Source organism: Mesocricetus auratus, unplaced genomic scaffold (genome assembly GCF_017639785.1).
Source record: "Mesocricetus auratus isolate SY011 unplaced genomic scaffold, BCM_Maur_2.0 Super-Scaffold_100009, whole genome shotgun sequence".
Classification (NCBI taxonomy): Eukaryota; Metazoa; Chordata; class Mammalia; order Rodentia; family Cricetidae; genus Mesocricetus; species Mesocricetus auratus.
The window spans coordinates 79,573,128-79,592,258 of record NW_024429193.1 but is presented as its reverse complement, the minus strand read 5'-3'; the positions used below and the strand labels follow the sequence as shown (position 1 = coordinate 79,592,258).

At 38.6% G+C, this 19,131-nt stretch overlaps 1 protein-coding gene across 6 annotated transcripts in view; it reads right to left on the bottom strand.

The window, feature by feature from the left end:
* Positions 1-769: 769 nt before the first annotated feature.
* The window catches only part of Zbbx (zinc finger B-box domain containing), a 107,238-nt gene continuing 88,876 nt past the window's right edge, over positions 770-19,131 (bottom strand). For all 6 annotated transcript variants that reach the window (XM_040752641.1, XM_021230664.2, XM_040752644.1 and 3 more), the window contains 3 exons: positions 9,885-10,142; positions 2,670-2,802; positions 770-1,376 (listed from right to left, as the gene is read on the bottom strand). In XM_040752641.1, the coding sequence (XP_040608575.1) occupies positions 1,250-1,376; positions 2,670-2,802; positions 9,885-10,142 (518 nt within the window). In that variant the 3' untranslated portion in view covers positions 770-1,249. The remainder of the gene's footprint in view (positions 1,377-2,669; positions 2,803-9,884; positions 10,143-19,131) is intronic.

Below are 19,131 nucleotides of genomic sequence, written 5' to 3'. Positions count from 1 at the left end.
AAGTCAGGAAGTCATGTGATACCTGAAGCTGTGAAGAGCCAGCTCTGAAGGGAAAGATATCCTGAGTCATCCGGAAGTCAGGAGATATCTGAAACTGGGGGTTGTGGGGATTGTCTCCTTGCAATTCTGCTCCTCTCCAAGAGAAAGTTGGTACAGCTGCTCTGCTCTCTTAAGCAAACATCCTAGCAGAACCACCCTACAAATAGCAGAACCATATAGGTGGTGGTGAAACTTCCTGTGTGAGTCTGCAAGGGGGTGGGGGAATCAGTTCATATAGTTGCGCTGTGAACTCCAAATTGCAGGTGACAAGGTTGGAGAACTAGAGAAGAACTAGCAAGGCTTTTGCCTGAAGGCAGAATTTCATCTCTATTAGAGAAAATTGTTTATTCTTAAAGAAATATGTTTAAGACCCACCCACATTATCCAGAATAATATGCTTTACACATATCTTAGTGATGAACTATTATTCTCATCAAAAATGACCTCCCAGAGCCGGGTGGTGGTGGTGCATGCCTTTAATCCCAGCACTTGGGAGGCAGAGGCAGGCGGATCTCTGTGAGTTCGAGGCCTGGCTGGTACCACAGCCTCCAAAAAAATACAAAGAAACCCTCTCTCGTAAAAACAAAAAAATGGCCTCCCAGAAACATCTGTAATAATGTCTGAGCACTGCAGTCTAGCCAAACTGACACATCAAATCTTTAAGTTCATTGATCATCTCTAACTAAGATGCTCTGAGTTATCATTTTAAAAATATACTGTAACAAAAACAAATATTATAGCCACTTTATTTTAGATCTTATTTTTCCCCTTTGCATCAACTTTATAAGTATCCATTTAAAGGGCGTTTAGAAATTGCCATTATTTAGTGTCAAAAAAATCACAAATAAAAGCACCGTAATTTTCATCTCAATGGATAATGCTGTGACAACATAAACATAGAGAATATACTTTTTGAGATAATTATCAAATATAATTAAATGCCAATCATTAATTAGCTTAAACATAATAGTGTTCTATGCTATGATAAGTTTCACTGACATAAATTTATCCATTACAGTGTCATCTATAATATAGATGAGTATTTGAAGTACAATATGACATCTTGGAAGAAATGGATCATAAGCTCTTAACATTACTAACCCTTACTAGTTTTCAAACACCAGAGACACTAATAATCTGCACCAACTGGAAAAGTTAATCACTCAGTGTTTTTTTTATTCCGGGTGCAAACTGGAGAAGTAATGAACTGCTATACATTCTTTGCCCATGGCAATGAAGAGACATGTTGCTTGTCAAGAAAATCTTCCTCTTCTTCATCCGTACTGTAATCACCAAGTGACAGCAAAGACTGCATTTCAGTATTTCTCCCAGAAGAGCTGAAAAAGCATTAGAAGATCAATACACAGCATATGGCACCATGTTTCCTCTTTCATTTGTCTTATGATCAATACTGTATATGTTGAAGTCATTGGAAGCAGGCTGAATGGGGGAGTAAATTTTCATGCAGCTAGGATATACTAAGTCTCCTCATAATGACAAAGTCTCATCACCTTCCCCCTTCCAAGAAAAAAAAAGCTACAATTGTACCAAAGGGAGAGGATATTTATGGGCTACAATACTGTCCTTCCCTGATGATTTAGAAGGAACTTCTAAAACCTGCAGAGCTTCAGGGTCGTCATTAAGAACATCCATCATGATATTGGCTGCTTAAAAGAATCCCAATAAATAGACATTCAGATAAATCACTCCATTCTGTACAGTAAATTAGGACTATATGGATAGTCACTTGAGGCAAACCAAAGCTAAAGTTCAATGACACTAATTACTTGCCTGGTTTTTGTTCTTGTGTGATTTGTTTTGTTTTGTATTTTATCTGTAAGTGGGCATGGACTGCCAAAAAGTGTAACAACGTGGGTGTCTGTGGCTTAGAAATAAACATAGCTGAGGAGAATAGAATTTGTATTGAAATACAAAAAAATTCAAGAATGTAGGCAAAGTTTTTCACTTTCAGAAAGATTGAGTTAAAAACTCTTAATTCCCTTTGAGTTGAGCTTTAGACGTCAAGCCAATGCTAGGGACTTTTAATCAGAGTTTTATTCTTAATTTATTTTCTTATTTCAAAAGGAGGGATCGTCCTTTAAAACTGCCAGGATCACCAATAGACAAATTGACTGCTTGGTTGAACATGTGTCCATTTGGCCTCTATATCTCTTACTATTTGCAAAGAAGAGTAAAATTGTGCAAATTAAAATATGGGTAAATGTCTAGAATCAATTCTAAGTGGAAAATCTTTCCAATAATCTAGTCTTTAATTTTTACATTGGGTAAGGGTCTATTAATGTGAATAGCAGAAATGTAATATATTAACTAATTCAAATAAGAGAAGTGCATTTCAGTATTATATTCGGTGACTGTTATTTCCTTTGTCCCCTTCTAATCACATACTATATAGCAGAGCAATGTCTTCAAATTAATGTAAAAATTTTATAAGCCTTTTATTGACTCACAATAATAGGTCAGTGAAAGATACAAATATTGTACAAAAATAAAAATGGTCAAAAATTTCAAACACATGGGCAAATTTTCTTACATATTGAAGAAAATTGATTGGAACTCATCTAATTCTTCTATGTGCCATTTTTCTGTGGGAAGCTGTAGGTTTAAATTACCTGATCTCAATTTCACAGGGTTCACTATCACAAGACATCTCCAGGTCTTCAGACATCTGACAGACATTCAGAGAATGGTGGGTGAAGGTCCATAACTCTTCTGAGGGTAGACTCTGAAGTTTTTCTGAAGGTTCTGAAACATGTTAATCCATGTATCACTAGCACATACATTCAAGAAACATGTGAACATCATACGGTGCTGGAATTTGCCAAGAATGAATGACAAACAACACAAAGATGTTCAACACAGATGTGTCACCACCCAAAAATTCCTGAATGCTTGAGGGATGGTGACGCATGGTGTGAAATTCCATGAAGCATAGGTTAAGGGATACAGGGCATGGTTAACAGGTGCAAAGACCTGGGTCCAATCACTAGCACCAAAAGGAAAGAAGACAAAAACAAAGTGGGAAAAAAGGGAAATAAACAAAGGCACAGTGTAAAATCACCATAATCATACTGATTTTTGAAATATCCATTCTACTTGTGAAAATTCACAAAATTCAAAATGAAATGAGTAATTCTCTGTAGTGCTAGATTAATATTCAGTTCTCAATTTGCCTGCACGTTAGATACTTTATTGTGTGCTTGTTTGTTCTGCAGTGTTCTTTCTTCCTTTCCTGGCTTCTTTGTTTTGGGAAAATTGTCATTTGTATTTGAAGAAAGGAGAGAGGCAGGTAAGCCTTAAGTCTTCTCCCTTTTCATACTGCTGACCTGTGGTTTGATGGCCTACGTGTAGACAAATACTGCATGAAAAAAGAAACAAAATAAAGAAGCAAACAAAAACCATGATTGTTAAACAAATTTATCTATATGAAAATTATTCTAAAGCCAAGTAGGGAAATAAATATTTGTATGAGAGATCTCAATGTGTTCTTTCTGACACTGATGCAACTGTCTTTTTAAATACAGTTTCTACATACCCTAACTTGACTCTATTTGTAGTAAGGGATTACCTTGAACTTCACCTGCCCTTAACACTACCAGTTGAATGTGATCATTACAGATGTGAGTTATTATGTCCTGTTTATGCGGTATTAGAGTTAGAATACAGAGTTTTGTGTATGTTATCACTCTATTTTAGTGATATATTATTTATGATTTATTAATGCTTTACTGAGAATTCAGAAAAGCAAAATAAGCCACAAGCAATAGAAGCCAGGCAAACACTAATCCCACCAGCCAGAAGCCAGGAGGTAGTAGTACACTCCTTTAATCCTTGGACTCAGGATTAAGAGATGGAAGGATCTCTGTGAGTTCAAGGCCATGTAGATCTACACAAGAGTGAATCAGTCTAAAAGAGAATTATAGCTCACACCTTAAATCCCAACATTAGGGAAGTATATAAGACAGAAGCAAAGTGTCAAAGAGGCATTCATTTTCCAACCATGCTGAGCAAAGGTTACAATATGAGGCTTGGTGATAGCTCCTGGAGACAGGACCAGTCCATTCAGCCTGAGGTAAAGGCAAGAGCTAGTAGCCAGGTGCTTTGCTTTTCTGATCTTCAGCTTGAAGTTTGAACACCACTATCAGTCTCTGGGTCATTATTAATTATTTTTACCCTCTACCAACTGAACCACATTCCCAGCCCTTTAAGCCTTCTAAGATATTAAAACATAGTATTATGACTACTCTGGCTGTTACCATCATTGGGTGCTTTTCCTTTTACAAACATGTCAAACAGTTAACCTCCTAGTTGGAGTGAATAAACACTAAACACACAGTATTCTTACACTAGAGTTAAAATTATTTAGTTTTTGATGGTCAATAGTAACTTTGAGTTTTTGAGCAAGCAGAATTCCCCACTAAAACTAATTTGCATTGTTCCCACTGAAAGACAGACCTCAATATATTTACAGATTGAAACTTCCTAAAAATTATTTAGCTCAGTGATTTTCAAATTATGATACACTTAGATAAATTAAGTCCGAGATGAAGTTCTTCCCCCACAATCCCAAAGCAATCAGACAGAGTCACCTAATCTCATTTATATTTGAGGACTGTTGATAAGATTTACTATGAAACAGAACTCCTTAAAGTTTGGGTTATATTAAAAAAGAAATACCACCACTCTCACTTATTAGATTAGAAAAATGAAGACCCACAGAAAAATAGTCCTTCATTATACAATGAAAATTGGTCCTAGACCTAAGTTCCTTTAACTCAAGTGTCGATGCTACAATATTTAATTATTAGATTTGAACTGTTCTGTTCTCCCCAGTCTGCCTTTGAGCTGAAAGGACAACACCCAACTCGAGACAGCAGTACCAAACAAAAGACTGATATCACTGCAAAGCAGATGGCTTCAGATATCCTTCATCTCCAGATGATCAAGAAAAGCAGAAAGTCACATATAAAAGATGGGGCATTAAGACTGGCTGTGGGAATACAGAAGAACCCAAGAATCAGTGCTATGATGAAATTATAAATGAAAGATTAACTGTAAGCACTATATGCCTGAAATCCCAACACTGGGGAATTGAAGGAAGAGGCGGTAAATATACTTAGGTACAAAAAAGACTGGACTACCTAGAAATCTTCAGACCAGAGGGAGCTATATGGAAAGACCTTGTGCCAATAGTATTATTAATAACTAAATTTAACTTGACATAAACATACATTAAGATCATAAAAAATTCCACACAAATTCCTTGTTTAAAAGAAATAATGAAAACAAACTTTTTTATGGTTTTTCAAATCAGGGTTTCCCAGTGTAGCTTTGGAGTCTGTCCTGGAACTCGCTCTGTAGACCAGGCTGGCCTGGAACTCACAGAGATCCATCAGCCTCTGTCTCCTGAGTGCTGGGATTAAACACTTGTGTCGCCACCACCCAGCCTGAAAAATCATTAACAACAGCAAAACTAATCTCAATAATCTAACATAACAAAGCAAATTAAATGACCACTTGTTACTTAATTGCATCTTATACCATAAAATTAGTGAGCTTCAATACAAGTGTAAGTTAAACATGTCCTGAGGAATGTAGGATCATCTTCATCATGGTAACTGACTGTCTCTGATCATGGAGCACACATGTATAAGAGGTGTTCTTGTTCATGGAGGTACATACTGACAATGATTTTTAATAAAGTCTATCTTTCTGTCCTCTGTCTTTCTTCTTTTGCTTCCTCTTCTTGTCTTCCTCTCTGTCTGCGAACATACACATATACAGAAGCTTTTTGCTTTTTTCTTCTATTATTTTACAAATTTTCTAAAAGTCTGAAGTTACTTCTGTCATTTTATCAATAATATCAAAGAAAAAGTGAAAGTAATATTATTAGAGAACTGGTTTCTAAAATCCTGATAGAATATAATCTTTAAGAAAAGCACAGCAAATGCAAGTGGAAATAAAAAAAATGTAAAGCAACCATGATGGCTGTTCTTGGCTCTTACCTTGCCCATATCTGGATTTATCCAAAACAACTATGAGAGATTTTCCTTGATTGGATAATTTGCAATAGGAATATCCACCATATTTAAGCCTAGGCCACACCTTTTGGTGGCTGTCCACTTAAAGGATATAGAAGAAGAAAGTTCTCGTCCTTTCCCTGCTAGCCCTCACTCTCAATAAGAAGTCCATTCCTTCACTGGCATTAGAGCCTACTTCTTTGGGATGCTTGCATATTTTGCAGACCAGCTTGCTACATTCAGTCTTGTGGACTGAACAATAGTCAGAGTCTTGGATTTCTGTGGGAAGATAGCCACTGGGGGAAGGCTAGCTAATACAGTACCTGAAGAAAATATTGGAAACACACTTTTGAAGACTTAACTAAAGAAAATACGTTCCCAGCAGGAGAAAGCAGATGGTAACAGAAAAACAATTCAAAGATACAAAAGCAGAATATTTTTCTGAAAATGAGGAATTTATAATTTATTTTATAGTCTGAAAGAAAGGCTGTCGCTGAAATGGAATCATTCTGGCCCTGTCACTAAGTGGCCATGAACATGAGATGAGATAGGCCACGGGCCTAGCAGAAATGTGATTAGAATACAGTCTATGAAGAAAAAACAGCTAAACAAAGAAAGTCTAACATACTCTTCAAGGAATGTGGTAATATATTGTTAATGGTCTAACAAAGCAAATGGAGATCAAAACCCAAAGCTAGCCACAGCCATAGAATCAGGTAGTGGTAATGCACACCTTTAATCCCAGGATTCAGGAGACAAAGGCAGATGGATCTCTTTTTTCGCAAGGCCACACTGAGCTACACGAAATAGATCCAGTCTAAAAGAAAGACAGCTCACACAAAGGTGATCTCAGCACTTGGGATCATACGCCTTTACTCCCAGCACCAGAGAGGTGGAGACAGGAGTGACATGGCTGAGCAGAGAAAGGAATATATATCAGGAGGAGACAGGAACTCAGAGGATTACAGTCTGAGGTTTGATGGAGAGCACTGTACTCTGAGGATTCGTAGAGACAGGATCACACATTTTGGTCTGTGGTAGAGGTAAGAGCCAGTGGCCTGGCTGTTTTGCTTCTCTGATCTTCAGCTTGAACCTCCAAAATCTGTCACTGGGTTTTTATTATTCATGTTAAACAGGAATGAAGAGTAAGAAAGAAATGGTGAAGTTGCATCAGATTATGTCACACCGGAATCCGGAGTCAAGAAAATCCCTGTGGAAGGTTTAAAAGAAAAGGCACCAGGCTACTATTCTAGGATGATAAGTGTTTCAAATATAAAGCTCTCAGGGAATTCTAAACTGGAGCCACTTCAGGTAACAGCAATATAGCTTTCTCTGCAGGGAGAAACAACAGAACTATTAGTTTCAAAAAAACAAAACCTCAGTGGAGAAACAAGGACAGAAGACTGTGGAGAGATGCCTGTGACTGTGTAAAGGAGAGAAAATTCAGATCCATCCGTTCCATACATTTAAGTGAGTAAGCATGACAGACAGACTATGCAGCACAGCAAGCTGACTCTCTTGCACGGCAAGTTGGGAAATCTGAGTTGGGTTGAGCTGGAGAACCTAGGTAAAGTTGTAATGAGGAAGGTGACTTTGCAAGGTTGTCCTCTGACCTACACAATTGGCATGACATACTCGCCCTCCCCATTCTCTCCACATCACGCATATGCCCAAGAACACACAATATATAAAGAAACATTGAAAACATTCTAAAGACAGAAATTTTCTAGACAATCTTTATAGAACTTTCTCAAGATAAATGATAGGCCTTTGGGTTAGGACAGGGAACTTAATCCACAGGAAGTTTGACCAAGAAAATAAGCCAGAGGGGAATCTTGACAAGATAAGAAATTACAACTCACTGCCATTTTGAATAGCATGTGATTTAATAAAGCAAACAAATAAATGATTCTTTATCTTATATTTCAGAGGTGAATTAAAGTCAAAGTAACGAAAGCAAAAAGAAACAGTTGCCTAGGTTTTTCTCTAGTTTTCTTAAATATTAAGAAACATGCACAAAAATTTAAAAACAAACTGTAAATATTCCACTGTTTCTTGTATCAAGAGAATAATTGTATATAGATAACTAGGCAGTATTCTGGTGACAATACTTCTCTGACATGAACATTTCCATCCTGTTAAGCTCTTAAATCTATATGCCTGTCTAACTGCAGGCATATAGGTTTAAAGTATAAAGTATTGGGAATCTGTTTTTTATGAAATTGTACTATTAACTTGTTCCTTTCAACCTGTCCATACATCTCTGTAAAGGTTTTATCTCTGGTTTCAAACCTACCCTTTTGGAAGGAAAAGGAAATCTCAAAACCAAGGAGAAAGCTACAAGACTCAAGAAGATCAAAATCTCAAAGACTCACAAGGTCTCTCCAAACTTTATACAAGCAGTAAAGAATGTCAGTGATGGGACGTGCCTGGGAGCAGAAGACTTCTCAGTGAAGCTGCCTGCAGGCTGAGCAGTGAATTACAGTGAGAGAATGCGGGTAAATATTCACGCTTTACCATATTTCAATTACTGAAGTCACCCTTATGCCTCAAGTCCCAATTAACCTCACGTTTTAGCAGTATGTGGATAGTACCACTTATATAGTCTGTCACTTGCTCCTCTCTCTGGGGTGAATACAAATAAACTCCCTAGTCAGAGTGATGCAACATCCTTACAAGCATTCAATCTTATCTGTATACTTATGATACACACATATTTAAAATGACATTCAATGTAGTTAATAGTGGCTTTTTAAGAATAATAAGATTTTGTGATGTTACAGGCTTTTTTTCTTTTCTTTCTGCTTTATGGCTTACATTTTCCTCTTATTGCCTGAATTTTTCAAAACTGAGTTAGTTTTTTTTAGAAAAGTAACAAAGTTGTCTAAACTTAGTAAGGAAGAAAGAAGGCTACTAACACAACATGCCAGAATTGCAGGGTTCAGAGGAGCATGAAATACACAAAAAGCCCACATAATTTTCTGGCCTCTGCATCTACAGCGGGTTTCCAGCTGTGAACGACTTTAAGAGGATTGACTCCCTGATGTTTCCTTACTGCTAGACACTTGCAAAGTTAAAGAATAGGGTGGCCCTTTGTCCCAGTCTTGCAGCAATTGAGGTTGAAAATAGAATGAGCAGGTAGGATTCCTTTCCCGACTGTTGTTACCATCTTGGTACTGGCTCAGTACTTGTTATATGCAAAGACACACTGAATCAGTGTGTATCTGAAGAAGACCCCAGAGAGGGCATTCTATATGTTGAAGGTTGGCATGGCGTGCTTTAAGAACCCTAACAGCTCAACTTTCCCACAAGGATGCTGGAGAGAGGATTTCAGAAAGATGAAGACATTAATCCTTCATTGCACTCAAAGATTTTAAAAAAACGTTTTCATTCTTGAACTAGTTTTTCATTGCATTTTGTTTGTATGTGTTAATATACATATGCACATACCATGGCATACATAGGTTAGGAGGTCAGAGAGAAACTTGAGGGACTCCACCATGTGTGTCCCTGGGACCAAATTCTGTTTGTCAGTCTTACCCAAGTGGCTTTATACATGGAGACAAGCTGGCCTCAAATAAGAATTTTCTCATGTCAAATATTTGGGTGTTTTTTATGCTGAGGAGGATCAGCTTTTCTGTGGGTTCAGAAACCGTATATTTTATGCGTATTTTTGTGTGGCGTTGGTGATATCTAAGGGAACAGACACACAGGAATGGGATGCCTTTTTCATTTGCTTGTTGTAGAGGGCAATGCACAGACCTTGAAGCAGAGAACAGAGCTGGCATTTTGTAAGTAATCATTTACCTGAGAGTTTTCTTAGCACATTCAATTCTTTCTCCAAACTGTCTAAAGCCTGTTGATCTGCCGTGTAATCTAAGAGAGGCTCGTTCTGGTAAGTGACATCAATGTACTCAATTTCTGAGATTTCGGAAGCAGCTCTGGATAGGGAATGAGCAGCTGCACTCCTTGACCGGGGAGAAGAGGACAAAGGGCAGCTGGAGCCTCTTCGAGCAGAGCTGGACACAGGGAAGTTCGCTGTTGAAGGTCTCTGTGATTTCTGGCCTACAAGAAAAAAAGGAAGCAATCAACTGCTTTAAGATCCCAAGCATTATTTAGGAGGCCTGGGCAATCTATGGGGCCTCTGGTAGTGGATCAGTATGTATCCCTAGTGTACAAATGGGCTTTAAGAGCCCATCTAACATGGAGGGATACTCTCTCAGCCTAGACAAACAGGGGAGGGCCTGAGACCTGCTCCAAATGATAGGACACAGTTTGACAATATCACATGGAAGGCCTCACCCTCCCTGGGGAGCAGAAATGGAATGGGATAGCCAGTTGGTGGGGGACAGGGGAAGAGGGGAAGGAGAGGGAACTGGGATTGACATGTAAAACAAGCTTGTTTCTAATTTAAATTAAAAAAAAAAGAAAAAACCCATACCATGTGTGTTTTTGTTGGTTGAATTTAGTGTGTTCATGCATGGGTATGTGCAAACGCACACAAACATGCACACATGTTGAGGGAGACTGGATTTCTCACTATCAGGAACACCATCTGCCTCATTTGAGAGAAATTCTCCCATTGGCTTAGGTTTAAGTTAAGTAGTTAAGGTCCGGTGTTTGACCAGTGAGACCCAGTGTTGTGCTCATAGCCAGGATCCCAGCTCCCAGGCCTGGGGAAACAGGCACACACACCATCATGCCTGATGGTTTTAGATGGGTTCTAGACATCAAACTAAGGATCTTGTGCTTAGAAGACAAGCACTTTACTGACTGAACCATCGACTGTACACCACCTCCCAGTGTGTATTAACAATACTAATTACTAACCTCCTGAACACAAAGCATCCAATAATACTGGTGGCTTTGACCTGCCATTTATTTGAGCTATCTGTAATTAATTAATCTCAAATTACATTCACAGTGACTTGCAAAACTCCCCTGAGTGATTTTTCAGCACTCAGGAAAAGGAGAACCTAATTTTAATAGCAACTAAAGGAAAATATGCATCTGTCCAGCCAGCTACAGAACACTATAGCACACTCTCTCCTTTCTAATCTGTTCAATAGCCTGCCACCCTTATATGTTCCTTGAGTTCTAGAAAAATACCACACTGTACCTTTAAAAAGGGAAACAGAATAAGCAGGGTTTACTCCTATAGAACTAACTTATCATAATTTTATTACTTATTTTTAAATATGGAGACAAACAGGCTAGTGTTAAGGGCTAAGCTAGTCCAGGACTTACCCTGAGGTCCTGGTATATGGAGAAGGAACTTAGTTCCTTCTCTAAAACTAGGTACATGTTCAGTAATGCCATTTCTAGCCATTCGTGGAGCTATAGCTTTGGATCCTGAGAACATAGCTCTTCACATTTTATTATGGTCTTTTGCAGACTTTGTCCCAATTTTTGCTTTGCATGAAAACTGTGTGATGCTGTAAGTAATGAGTTTGAGCAAGACCTTCTAGTCCCCCATTTCTCATCTCCTTTATCATCATATCCCTGTTTCTCCCCCTTAGGAGCTTGTCACTGAAAAACAACCTGCTGGTCCAGGACAGTATAGTATGTGAAAAAGTATGTTAAAAAGCAAATGAGAGAGCATGCAAGTTTTGTAAATCGGAATACCTTCAATGATACTACCTACTGACCCTTCAGTGCAGTGGTCCCAGAAAGACAGACCCAGTCAAGTGACTACTGTCTCCCACTGGTGAACCAGAGTTTTCTCTTGATTCACTTTAGAGGTAGCTCAGTTGCTTTCTTCAACATGTGAACATTTTGTCTCAGGAAGACAGGTGATGCTTTAAATTCTATAGAGTATAAGTAATTCCTAATTTTCTGTTTTTCATAAAAGATTCTTTAATAAAAGCCATGGGAATTTTCAAGGAATAGACTCAAAGATTCACAGGACAGGTGCATTGCTTTTGGGTACCTTTGAATTTATTGAAGTGTCTTCAAATCAAACATAAATAATATAAAATGTAAGTTTGTAACCTCTTGAAACAAATGAGCTTTCCATACATCTTTGAGATATGCAACTTACATTGTCATATAAATCATGATTGACTGAACAGATCCCAGCAACATGTCATACAGAATCAAAAGGAAATTTACAAGTTAAAAGAAAGCAACTACGGAAGTCACCCTGTATAAAATAATGAGTTTGTCTTCCCTAGTTACTCACCTTTTTGTTCTATATTGAGTATAGAGAATACCCTCATAAACCTTTGGATGCAACATGTAAACAGCTAATTAAACCTCACTAAGGTAACACACTGAGGGTAATGATTTTAATGAACACTGAAGAAACCAACTTTAAAAATTACTTTACTACATGCAAGTATAAATAAATCAAGTCTCTGACCCTTTTGTGACTGTGTGCAAAAAAAAAAGTTCTGAAGAAAGGTAATCAACAGGCATATGTCTATATATTGATTCTTGTTTAAATTCCTTCAAGAATTATTTTGATGAGCACAATTGTGGTCTCCCCTTTATAGAATGTGGAATGATTCAATATGTTGTTTGTGGACAGTAAGAAAAAGCGGCCCCCCTCCCCAGAATTGTGCCATGCCCCAACAGAAAAGCAGCTACAGCAGTAATTCTTTACAGAAATCAAATGTCCAGGATACAATGTTCTTTTTTTTCTGGATCATGATGTCTCATCAAATGCAAAATTTAAAGCAATTTATATTCCTTATTCAAATGCATCAAATAAAAGAATGGAGTTATTACTAAGGCCTGGACCTGAAAACAGTGACAACAACAACACAATGAAGTGAAAAAAAAATCTCAGAAAACATGGCTGTCCCTCAGGAAAGTCAGGAGAGGACTGCACTGGCTGGGGCTTCAGCAGCATCTGGTTACCACTGAATTTCAAGCTAACTGATACCAACTGAAAGAAAATGTACCAGGGGGTAGATCACATATGCTTAACACAGAGAAAAAGGACAGACAATCTTCCCTGCTGGAAACATGTTCCACTATAGTTTGAAGTCACCAAAAACACAGAGATTTTATTTATTTTGTATTCCTTCAGGTACACACATCATTCACTTTGGAGTTTAATTTGTGAGCATATTAATATCATTGTTAAGGTTAAGATTCAACACTACATGGAAGATGCAGCTGATAAAAAAATGCCAGTTGAAGTTCTCATCCCCTACTAAAAATGTGCGCGCGCACACACACACACACACACACACACAGAGAGAGAGAGAGAGAGAGAGAGAGAGAGAGAGAGAGAGAGAGAGAGAGAGAGAGAGACTGACTTTTGGACTAACTGATGCCATCACTGGCAATGTTGTATCAGGAAATGGTTAATATTGATTGATTCCAGTCAGATTCTGGAAATAACAAGTTCCCTTTGGTGAGAGCTTAATATATCTACTCTGCGCTTAGTAGTGAAACTACACTAAATATTGAAAAGACAAAACATGATAATATGAATGAACACAAAACTATTCATGAGGTCATGACACATAAATCAGCCACCAAATAATGCTTAATGTAATTGCTGCTGTTAGTTTATACATGACATAGAATTTGATGAAACAATTATAGCATGTGCTTGGGGGGGTAGCATTTTTCTGTCTTTGCGTGTACAGGGGTTAAGGGTCAATACAGAATTCCCTCTTCAGTCATTAATATTTTTGAGACAGTATTTCTCACAGTAATTCAGCTTAGACTGGCTGACCATCGTAGTTCCAGGGATCACCTTGTCTCTACTTCTCTAGTGCCTGGATTATAAGCATGCTGCATTGTTCCTGGCTTTTATATGAGCTCTAGCATTAAATTCATGTCTTCTTGTAAGCATAGAAATAAATTTCTCAACTGAACACTTCTCCAGCCTCCTTGGGTAGCATCTTAGTGACAATATTTTTATCAAAGGAGCTAATACTTTAATAATGAACTAAGTCTGTAAAATTGTAGCACATGTTACTCTACATACTTCTAAATATTACTATTAAAAATAGAAATGTGTTTTCTAAGATTTCCAGGAATATAAAGAACTCTAATTAAACAGCATGGTTTAGTGAGGAAATTCTTAGCTAGGTTTCTAAGAAACTTATTTTACCTCACAGAATTAGACATCAGCTTGTTATGTGACGTATGATAACCCACATGTCGCCTTCAAAATATAGAATTAGGTGATGTAATGTCTTAATTCCATCCAACTATGACAGCCTGTGAATTAATACTTAATCCAATTCAATGATAAAAATCTTGTATTAACTTCTAAATCTGCCATTTCCTGTCAAAATCAAGGTACTGTAAAATGAATCAGGCATTGTCTCTGATGTCAGTTTGCACAAAAATTCCAGAACTCATTTGCAGCACTGAGGGTTCACCAAAGAGTAAACAGGCTACTAATTGGTTTTTGACCAAAGTAGAACACATGAGAAATATAAGTGGTGTTATACAATGACTTCTAAATGGAGAGAGAAAGTGGGTAAAGGACTTGGGGACCAGTAGTATGTAGGGTGGCCTCTGATCTGAGATTGAAAGCAACCCCAGAATGATCTGAGTATGGAGTGGGAGTTTGCAAAGCATCCAGTACGAAAGAGAGAAACACATTCCTAGGCTAAAAATAATCGTCTGATCTGCCTTAGAGCAGAGAGGAATCAGTGAAAGAACAGGTTGGGAGGAGATACAGTGAGGGGAGATGAGGAAGCACTTCAGGTAAGAGTTATTCACCAAAAGGAAGAGGGGTGTGTGTGAGTGTGTATATGTGCATGTGTGTGTGCGTGTGTGTGTGTGTGTGTGCATGCGCACGTGTATTCCTGTGTGTGTGTGTGTGTGTGTCATCTTTTTTATTTATTTTTTTATTTAGGTTAGAAACAATATTGTTTCACATGTCAATCCCAGCTCCCTCTGCCTCCCCTCCTCCCGCCCCGTCCCCTTCTAAGGGTAGCTATAGCATGCTTTTAGGCAATTAAATGCCAAGATCTTTGCTCATGTTAAAATAGAAAGCTCATAAGCTATAAAATACATAAATAAATTTCTGACTGAAAATATAAGCAATCTACTCACTCATAAATAACCACGGCAGGAGAGTTTTGCAAAGAGTAAGACAGAAATTGGAGCACCAGCCAAAATTGGGCATTTTACTGACTGGTTTTGTGTGCCAACTTGACACAAACTGGAGTCATCAAAGGGGAAGACGCCTCAGCTGAGGAAATTCCTGAATGAGTTCCAGTTGCAGGCTTTTTTTCAGTTAGTGATCAGTGTGGGAGGGCCCAACCCATGGGAGGTGGTACCATTCCTGAAATGCTGGTCCTGGGTTGTATACCATCTTACTCCTGTCAGAATGGCTAAAATCAAAAACACCGAAGACAATTTATGCTGGAGAGGATGTGGAGAGAGGGGAACACTCCTCCACTGCTGGTGGGAGTGACAACTCATACAGCCACTTTGGAAAGCAGTATGGAGATTCCTCAGGAAAATGGGAATCAATCTACCACAAGACCCAGCAATTCAACTCTTACGCATATATCCAAAGGAGGCAAATTCATACAACAAGGGCATCTGCTCCACTATGTTCATAGCAGCATTATTTGTAATAGCCAGAACCTGGAAACAACCTAGATGCCCCTCAACTGAAGAGTGGATAGAGAAAATGTGGTACATTTACACAATAGAGTGTTACTCAGCAGAAAAAAAAAAACACAATGGAATTTTGAAATTCGCAGGTAAACGGATAGCACTGGAAGAAACCATCCTGAGTGAGGTAATCCAGTCACAAAAAGACAAACATGGTATGTACTCACTCATATATGGATTTTAGACATGGATCAGGAGAGTGCCACTCTGCACTTCCAATGACTGAGAGTCTGGGAAACAGGAAAGAACATAAAAGATATGCATGGTACCCAAGAGAAGAGAAATGAGGCAAGATCCTCTGAACAGATGGGGAACATGGCGAGGGGTCGGGGGGAGAGGGAGCTGGGAAATAGAGAGGGGGAGAAGAGGAAGAGACAGTAGGTCATAGGGGAACAGGAAGTCTGAGTGGGTGGTGGTAGAATAGGGGGAAGAGGGAATCATAGGTTAGAAGACAGATCAGGCACCAGAGTGACCTCTAGTGATCTAAAGGGATAACACTAATTGGCAAGATAAGCAATAGTGGAGGGACCACCTCTAATGCCCATTCCTGATAATGAACTTGATGCCTATAACCATCCGGGAGCCTTCATCCAGTGACTGATGGAAGCAGAGGCAAACACCCACAATTAAATACTGAACAGAACCCAAGGAACCCAGCGTCAGAGAAAGAGGAGCGATGAGCAAATTGGCAAAGAATGGGCTGGCAAAAACAGCAGAGACAGCTGATCTGAATAGGGGAGAGCTCTTGGACCCCAGACCAACAGCAGGGAGGCCAGCATGGGACCGATCCAGACCTCCTAATGTGAGTGTCAGTGAGAAGGCCTGAGCAACCTATGGGGCCCTGGGCAGTGGATCAGTGTTTATCCCTGGAATACAAACAGTCATCGTGTGCCCATAGCACAAAGAGGGATGCTCTCTCAGCCTGGACTCTTAAGGGAGTGCCTGGACCATACCCTGAGGGAAATGACAGACTCTAGATATCCCCTATGTGGAAGGAATTAACAATAGGGTGGGAGGCTGGGGGGAATGGGGAGTGTGGGAGGAGGGGAGGGAGAGGGAACTGGGATTGACATGTAAAACAAGCTATTTAAAATTAAAATCAAAAGTGATAATAAAAAAATAAAATTTAAAAAAAATTTAAAAAAAAGAAAGCAAGCAGAGAAAACCGAGGGAAGCAAACCAGTGAGCAGCACCCACCATGGCCTCTGCATCAGCTCCTGTCTCCAGGTTCCTGCCCCATTTGAGCTCCTATCCTCCCTTTCTTCAGAGAAGAAAACAATGTTGAAGTGCAAGCCAAATAAACCCTTTCCTCTCAAACTTGCTTTTTGGTCACAGTGTTTGGTTGCTGCAATAGAAACCCTAAGACAGAAGACACCTATCAAGGGTTCATCTGGAGAAGGGAAAGTTTAAGTGGATAAATTTGGGATGCATCTGGTGAGGAGAAGCAGAATTTACAAATGAATGGTTTGTAGCTAGTTCCAGTCAGCTTGACTTCTGTGTCCTGCTGAAGATGTCCTACAATGTTGCATACAGACACAGGGAGTTTTAAAGAAGGATGAGTGAGAAGAGACTTGCCTGTTAACATATGCATTCTATACTTTACATTCCAACATACACTGGCATTAGTTCAGAATATAAAATCTCTGTAGCTTGCTTCACTGCCAAGAACATTTAATTTTATTTTTGGCCATTACCTCTGTCCAGAACCCATTTCCCAACTCCCAAACTGGTCACTGTTATTACTATTTAAAGACTCAACTAAAATGTCATTTATCTATTTTATCATCTCTGATCCAAAAAACAGCAATGCACACACACAAACACACACACTCCTCCATTACAGTTGGCATACTGTAATTTAAGTTGTGCATTCTTATATAGTAGTTTTCTCAAAATATGACTTTTGAAGAATCTACAGTAACACAACAGAGAATGACTGACAAATGAATATCTTCAGTTGTCTTACTTAATTCTGTATAACTAAACATCTTTAATAATGAGATCAACAATCTTGCATTATAACATGCTTTCTATTTGATGTTAACACTGACATCTGAGAACCTTGGGATGCACTCTAATACCCTGAGCCTCATTTCACTTTTATCTGCTGTGGCTAGCAGTGACTGGTCTAGGAAACACACTCCAACAGAAGTTTTTTCATAGTAAATTAGTCACTTATGGATCTGTCCCAAATAGATACTTAAATGCACTTGGCTATTTACTTAGGAAAATTAGTCTTTGTAACAGATTTCTCACAGCATGTGTTTAAATTTATTTTCAACAATACACAGTGACTTAAAATGCAATTCCTTCAACCTTCCCAGAAGGCAGGAAGCAGAAGATTTGAGGCTGCTTTTGAATTTGATGTGACAATAGGTATCTAATTATAGAGCTCCAAAAATTTTGTCTTAAATTGATGGCTTGATACTAAAATTTTTATATCTGACAGAAAATCAACATAAATTCTTCCTTAGATAGTAAAAATGTTCATGAATCCTTTTTTTCCCCAAACCCTCACATGGTGTTAGCATGCTATACACAACTGTGCAGAACTGATTCATTTGTTTCTTTTAGCTATATGCTGCAACTTCATACAAAATACGTGGGGAAAAAAGTAGATACACTTTTGTATGTATGATGGAATAAGAGTAAGATGCTACCCACACTGATGGTAAATCCATCAGAAAAATAACTATGATAGACAGCCAACATCTGTTTAGTTGTGTGCACATACCACATTGAATAACTTAACACAATCATAACCTTTAAAATAAAGGATTTAAGACCAAATGATATCGATCTTGGTTTTAAGATGCAACCCCAACATAGTTCAATTTTACAAACAGGTACAGATAATCATAATGAGATCTGTAGGTCTCCATGGAGTTCTTGCCCTCAGAGCTGAGAGAATCCTGTGAAAGAGGAGGCAGATGGACTGCAGAAGTCAGAGGAGATGGCAGACACCAGGAGAACACATGCCACTGAATCAACGAAAAGCAGGGCACACAGGGGCTCACAAAGACGTGGCAAGCCCAGGGCATGAAATGTTCTGTGCCTGATCCTCTGCACATAGGTTATGGTGGCTAGCTTGGTATTTTATAGGACTTCTACCTGTGGGAGCAAGTGAATTGTTGACTCTTTTGCCTGCTTTTGGATCTCATTTCTTACTGCCGGAATGCTTTGTCCAGGCAGATTTGGTGAGAACTTTCACCTTGTCTTATTGCATCTTGTTTTATCTATTTGGTTGTTGGCTCTTGGAGGCCTATTCTTTTCTGAAGGGAAACAGAGGGGGAGTGAATCTGGGGAGCTGAGGGTGGGATCTGACAGGAGTGTGAAAGAAGAATATATTTTCAGTTAAATGTATTTCTCAAGGAAAACACATGGAATAGAGCATAAAACATAACAAAAGGTGAAGGACTTGTATGAGTATTCTTTGAGGGATACTCAAAACATACCA